The sequence below is a fragment of the Ixodes scapularis genome, unplaced genomic scaffold (genome assembly GCF_016920785.2).
Source record: "Ixodes scapularis isolate PalLabHiFi unplaced genomic scaffold, ASM1692078v2 PGA_scaffold5__190_contigs__length_132052651, whole genome shotgun sequence".
Classification (NCBI taxonomy): Eukaryota; Metazoa; Arthropoda; class Arachnida; order Ixodida; family Ixodidae; genus Ixodes; species Ixodes scapularis.
The window spans coordinates 69,115,317-69,121,916 of NW_024609880.1; the positions used below are offsets into that span (position 1 = coordinate 69,115,317).

The 6,600-nt window shown below is 43.6% G+C and overlaps 1 protein-coding gene across 1 annotated transcript; it reads right to left on the minus strand.

The window, feature by feature from the left end:
- Positions 1-2,026: 2,026 nt before the first annotated feature.
- On the minus strand, positions 2,027-4,483 carry LOC115324303. Its single transcript, XM_040221092.1, has 4 exons — positions 4,447-4,483; positions 4,292-4,379; positions 3,110-3,185; positions 2,027-2,180 (listed from the first exon to the last, which is right to left on the minus strand). The coding sequence occupies exons 1-4, from the start codon at positions 4,447-4,449 to the stop codon at positions 2,027-2,029; spliced, it is 321 nt and encodes a 106-aa protein (XP_040077026.1). The 5' UTR covers positions 4,450-4,483.
- Positions 4,484-6,600: the final 2,117 nt, after the last annotated feature.

Below are 6,600 nucleotides of genomic sequence, written 5' to 3' on the forward strand. Positions count from 1 at the left end.
TCCGTCCGCAGTGCAAGTTCTTGTTCACACAATATTAGGTTTAGGTAAACACCAGCTCATAAAACAATTTGGTTTTTCACTTTTAATCTTTGGATCCAAGTAATGTCACATTCTCACCCAGTCGTTAACGTCGCATTCTCACAGTTTCAGCTTCCTGCGGTGCAGTTGATTCACGCAGTCCGAAAAACAATTCTTTTGTATCAAGAACATTTGTACATTTGCTGTTGTTTATTTGGCTTCATTCTTTCAATATAAGCCAGTATGTCTACACTTGGGGTGTGCTCAGTCAGTCTTAGAAATGGTACTCTTACGGATTATACTACGCTGTACAAGGCTAGTGACATTGCTTCCTTGCGTGTCGAGGGTTTGTTTCTTGTTGATTTACAGTTCCGCTTTGTCCGTGGTTTTATGTTGTTTAGACACTCTTTCGGCCCTTGAATGCAATGTCGAAGGCTGCTGGGAATGTGGCCTTTCTGCAAACAGATTTTGCTGTAGCAGCTCATCACATGTTTAAACAGTAGGCTGGGTCTGTAGGTCGATGTGCTCATATCATGACAAGTAGTGTAGCATATAGGGTGGTAATATACTGGGTGTTTTCGCAACGACTTTCAAAAATCCTAAAAATTGGGGCGTTTGAAAAAATAAAAATAAAATAAAATGTCTTCAAAAACAAACTACCAGCCACGGCGGACGTCGCGAATTGCCAAAAATATACTAATTAGCCAGCTAATAAAAATTTGTTAATTAACTTTTTAATTAGTGGAATTAGACATATGGTTCCAATTAGAAAGTTGCTGAGCGTCATCGAAAACCACTAAATCAGTCATTTTCGGAAAGACTGAGCGCGTGAGAAGAGCAGTAGCGCACTAAAGTTACCACTCGTGGAGCAGGTACAAGGCTGGGGCTAGATAAGAGGCGGAAAAATGGTTTGGGCGGCTTACCGCAACCGCTAGCCTTGTACCTGCTCCATGAGTGGCAACTTTTGTGTGCTACTACTCTTCTCGCACGCTCAGTCTTTGTGAAAATGACTGATTAAATGGTTTTCGATAACGCTCAGCAACTTTCCAATTAAAACCCTATGTCTATTTCCACTAATTAAAAAGTTAATTAACAAATCTTAATTACTTAGTTTGCTAATTAGTATGATTTTGGCAATTCCTGACGTCCACCGTGGCTTGTAGTTGGTCCCCGAAAACAGTCGTTTTCTTCAAATGCCTTAATTTTTAGGATTTTTGAGTCTTTGCAAAAACACCCTGTATAGTGTTATATCAAAACCTTTCTCATCTGGTAGTTTTACCAGTTGTGGATATTAAATATTGACTGGTGACAAAAGCATGATTTATTAGTCTTGCAATTTCACTAATACCCTCTTTAACATGCCCCCCCCCCCCCCCCTCCTATCATTACAATGTTACATGCAACTTTCCCCCTGTTGAGAATAGCGCTGCAGGTTACCATGTGCCAACCCCTCTAGCAGAGATGCCGTTTTTTCCTTTACCTTTTGTGCAGATTCTGCATTGCCATTTTTCTTATCGGTGACATGGGAGTCTTCCAGTGCATAAGTTGTCCGGTATCCAGACTGTACTAGAAAATCTAGGTCTTATCACATGTGATAATTTTTTTTTTTACAAAGTTGAATTTAGCTGTGAATCGTTCCATGAAGTTAGTACAAATGTGTTTCCAGGTGCCTTTCTGTTCCTGACTGAGCAAAACGTGAAAATTAGTAAAATTTTCTGCAATAATTGGTGATCAAGTATTTGTTGATAACAGACATGGGAAGCGCACTTGAACCGAGTTAATGGGAGGACTTGCAGCAGAACCAGACTCAGTGAGAAAGGTCAAGACGTGTTGCAAGAAGTATATTTTTCAGTACAATACGGAAACGGACCATCTTGTATATTCGACCTACATCACCCTGTTTTGGTTTTGTGTTGTATAATAAATGTGTGTCGATTCCAGGCCGTTTTTGTCTAGCCACATCAGTTATAGCATGATGTAAAGGAGTTCTTCATATGGCAGATACCTTTTATTTCTTGAAACCGACATAATTTTCATCGGTGGATGGGAACTCCCGTCGAATTCGTTGCACGGCGCAGCTGGGCAGTGGCACCCGGTTACCGCGCCCCAGCTTATGGTGAACCCACCAAGTGAATTGCCGGTAGGCATTGTAGCGGTGCCTCCTAAAATGAGGTGATTGCATAAAGTACCAGTCAGTTGCAAGTTCAAGAGAATATAATAGAACCTAACTGCAATTTACAAAAATTTTCTCAATATCTAGTTACATGGTAGCAATATCGATAATGCAGGAAGAAGCATACCTTTGTATTTTTTATTACTTGTCATCACCGAGGTGAATCAGTCATTGGCATTTATAAAAATTTACTTCTCGTTACGCAAATTTATTTTTTCCTTGAGATATCGTACCCAACCATGCTGCAATGATGACCTGTATATGTACCAGTTGCTATCTGTATTATCTGAAATGCTATGAATACAGCGATGGACGAGCTTGAAAGCAAATGTTATTGAATAGTAAACTTTTCATAGATTGTGCATGTTTACACATGTGTTTTATTTGGTGACAACTATTTTCTGCCATGTTGCAAAAGATAACGTAGCTGCGATAGTGCTTTAACTGTCAAAGCTAGTTGTGCGATAGCATTTGATTGAGAATAAACACAAAGCCATGTGCTTTTGCAGCAGTGCGTAGCTGAAGCACGGTGGAAGCTACATTTGCCTCGACAATGCAGCACAAAACAGGTGATGCCGAGTACAGTGCAGGCAATACAAGTTACAGAACCCTTCTATGGTGGTTTATCCTTTTATCTTACAAATCCAGAAAAAATGGAGCATAAGAAAACTGGAATCATGGAATGTTGATTTCTGAAGGAGAGGCAGTATCAAGTGAGAAAATCATCTTCCTTACATCATGACTTCTGCTAGAATTACAATATACATACTCTTGTGGGCCCCTGTCTCCTGCATCAAGAGGGCAGAAGTACCGGAGCTTGAGGTACTCTAGGTCCAAGATGTCGGTGTTTAGGCAATACAGCTCGAACAAGGGGTGCTTTGCTACACAAGGCACACCCTGGTCACTGCACATACGCACCACATTGTGCAACTCCCTGCAGCACACCGACTCCTCGACTGTCTGCATTGGTCTGCAGACGCTGCCACAGGAGCACCTGTTAGTACAAAGAGATTTGTTTTTCTATTTATTCACCCTCAATATTCTCGAGACCTACAAAGTGTGTGGTATGTACAAATACGTTCGTGAAAAAGTACTAAATTCGCACAACCTTCACAACGTGTGTTCTTTACATCTTTGGTTTGCAAGCACTCACAGTAGATTACATTCCTTCAGGGAAGATTAGTAGCCGAGCATGTTGAACGGAACATGAAATCGCAGAACCAGTTGGGGATGCTGGGCTCTGTCCATCCCTCTCCTGTTCGATCTCGATGAGCATCGTACCGCCGTGTAACCTTACTACATGACATATTGCACTGACGCAATGTCTCGGCTACAGTGTGAAGCACTGTTGCTGCACTACGGCAGGCAGTCTTCAGCGATAAGTGTGAGCGAAGATGCTACCAGAGCGAGCGCGATGCTTTGAGCGGGACCGCTGCGCACGCGCGAAGGGGAAACGTGGTGCAAAACCACCTCGGGCTTGTAGCATGGTAGCACTGGTTACGTACGCACTTGCGGCGGAGCACCCGAGCAGATTGTGTTGCTACATCACGAAAATAAAAAGCGCGAAAGACGAGGACAAGTGGAAGACTACACAGGACAAGGGTTTGTCCTGTCTAGTCTTCCACTTCTCCTTGTCTTTCGCGCTTTTTTATTTTCGTGATGTTTACCCAACTAGGCCAACAAATTATTTCGCTAAAGATGTTGCCTGCACGATCCAGCCCTCGCGCGGGGAAAGCTCTTTCGAAGGCCACACGCGCTTTTTGGTTCGAAACTTGCGTTTTTATACATCTTTCAGTCCTTCCATAAAAGCGTTTCGCGGCACATTCATTGCCGTGTTCGTGCGTACGTACACTTTTGGATAGCCGCCGTTGCAAGCGTACTTTAGCTACTGATCTTTGTTAACGCGAGCGCTCCTTCGACAAAACCACGTTTCGCCAGCTTACCAAAAGAAGTTACACGCTAATACAACGACCTGGTTTAGACAGCGTACTTTCATCATTCTTGACAGCTCGGCTAGCGCGCTGTCATTAAATCGTCTCGCTGCTTTATTACACGTGCGCGCGCGAATGCATTCTCGGAGTCTTCTGTGACTAGACTCACCAATTCGCCGTGCCGACGCGCCGGGCTGCTGGTGGATGTGGGCTGCCTGGCCAGCCTGGCGTTTCCGGAGAGTCGGACGACTCCTCGTCTGTTGCGGACGACAATGCCGAAGGATCGTACAGATATGGCTCTAAGCCGAATCGCTTTTCGCCCACCATAGCCACTAGCGATCTGTTGACGTCTTCGTCTTCGCTAATGTAATCGTACCCACTGCCGCTGCCACCACTCTCGTCATGTAGACCCGCCATCGCACACTCAAGGCAGTTGAATCAGCTCTGACACCTCCGCGCCTGTCCTGCCTCTACTGGCCCCGCGATATCTACAGCCCTTGGGTACTTCGACAAAGCGAGATTGTAACGCGTTGACGCCTCCAAGTGGCAAAACTCGTCACTACGGTACGCTTGGTCGTCCGAGGCATGATGACGTCAAGACGTCTGCCGGATCTCCCGAGATGCATCGCGCTCCTCCATGGCTGATTTTGAAGCGCTCGCCAAAATCGCGGCATTTAGAGCCAAAAATATAGCCATCTGCTCAAAATACGACCGTGCGATTATTCATTACAGGCTTAGCTGATCATATTGAACTCATTTCTTGATGTTTTCTCTATATTTCAAGTTTCGATTCCGTATCCCTTTAAAGGCTGCTCAGTCATTATTTTCAGCTACCTAATGAAACTAAATATTCTTCCGGGCTGCTTTTTAGGAAAATCTCCAAATTGTTTTCCGCTAATTTTTTCCGCTAAACTTAGCTGGGAAATTTTCTTGCTGAATGTAGCTGGGAAAGGTTTCCGGTAAATTTAGCGGAGATTTGTCCGCCAAGTTTAGCTGGGAAATCTTCCCGCTAAATTTAGCGGGTAAAATTTTCCGCAAACTTTAGAGGGAATTTTTCGCACTAAATTTTGCGGGGAAATGTCCCCGCTGAATTTTGAGGGGAATTTTCTTTTAAATTTAGCGGGATAATTTTTCCGCTAAATTTATCCGGGAATTTTCCCCCTCTAAAGTGAACGAGAAATTTTTTTCCCCTAGCGGGGAATTTTTTCCTGCTAAATTTAGGCGGGAAATTTTTCAGCTAATTTCGGCAGGGAATTTTGTTCGCTAAATTTAGGGACTTTTTTCGCTAAATTTCGAGATTTTTCTCTGTTAAATTTAGCGGTGAAATTTACCTAAGATGCAACGCGCGCTGACGTCACGAGTGACGTCATTGGTGACCCTCGTGACGTCACACCTGACATCACCTGTGACGTCATCATGGGAAATGTTCCACAAAGGACAGCGCAGTCACGCCGACGGCGACGCCGACGCCGCTTAAGCCGGAAACGGGCGCCTAAGGGCTGCGCTCTAAAAATGACATCCAAGCAGCAGGAAAGAAGAGTTTCTCCGGCTGGTTAATATGAACGCGAGGAGCTTTGTTAATACGGTAGACGAGCTGAAGCACTTAACTACTGGTACATAAGCCATATATCGTTGTAGTCACTGAAACCTGGCTGCGTAATTATGTAAATGATTCAGAACGTCTTCCGCCATCCTACAAAATAGGTAGAGAAGACCGAGGATCCCCTGGAGGGGGTGTTTCTATTATCTATAAGAATAATATGTCCTGTATTTTGATGTCTGATTGTTCATATACCGAAAACTTGTAGTGTAGATTAGGTTTTTGGTCATTCTTTTGCCGTTGGTGCAGTGTACATAGCTCCTGATTCGCCTACAGTCTTCTTGGAGGTTATTCATAATTATCTGCAAAAAAACGTTGCAGAAGGATCTGAAATTATAATTTCGGGTGATTTTACCCTCCTTGGAGTTAATTGAACGGAATTAGAACTAGGATAAACAGACGTTATTAATGGGAAATTATTATTGAATATCTCTTATTGTGATGATATTACCCCGATAGTTCGAGAGAAGACTAAGTGGGTCATCCAGTTCATTGCTTGACCTAATTTTTATCTCCGACCGCCTGACAAATGATGACGTAAGTGTCGAAGACAGACTGTCAGACCATAGATATAAGCGGCAAACGTTTCGTACAGTGAGTAAAACTGCGTTTTTTTACCACCAGGTGAGTGTTATTCTTGCACTGTTTTAGATTTTGCATGTATATTTTGCTGCCGACTGGAACCCTTAGCGTTATTGAATAGCCTTTTTATGCTGACAGTGAAAGAGATACAGTGACATGGCTGGCGCCCATCACGATACCTGTTTGTCTTGTGATCAGGCGTTGCCGAGTGATGGGGTTTTCGTGACATGTGTTGAATGCAAATTTTCTTACCACTTTGGAGATTGCTCGGGTGTTCAAGGACCAACTAGTAGATT

Coding starts and splice junctions, on each gene's coding strand:
- LOC115324303 (XM_040221092.1), bottom strand. Junction 3,186..4,291: donor CGCGTCGGCACGGCGAATTG/GTGAGTCTAGTC, acceptor TTGTACTAACAG/GTGCTCCTGTGGCAGCGTCT. Junction 2,181..3,109: donor GCAGGGAGTTGCACAATGTG/GTGCGTATGTGC, acceptor ACCTCATTTTAG/GAGGCACCGCTACAATGCCT.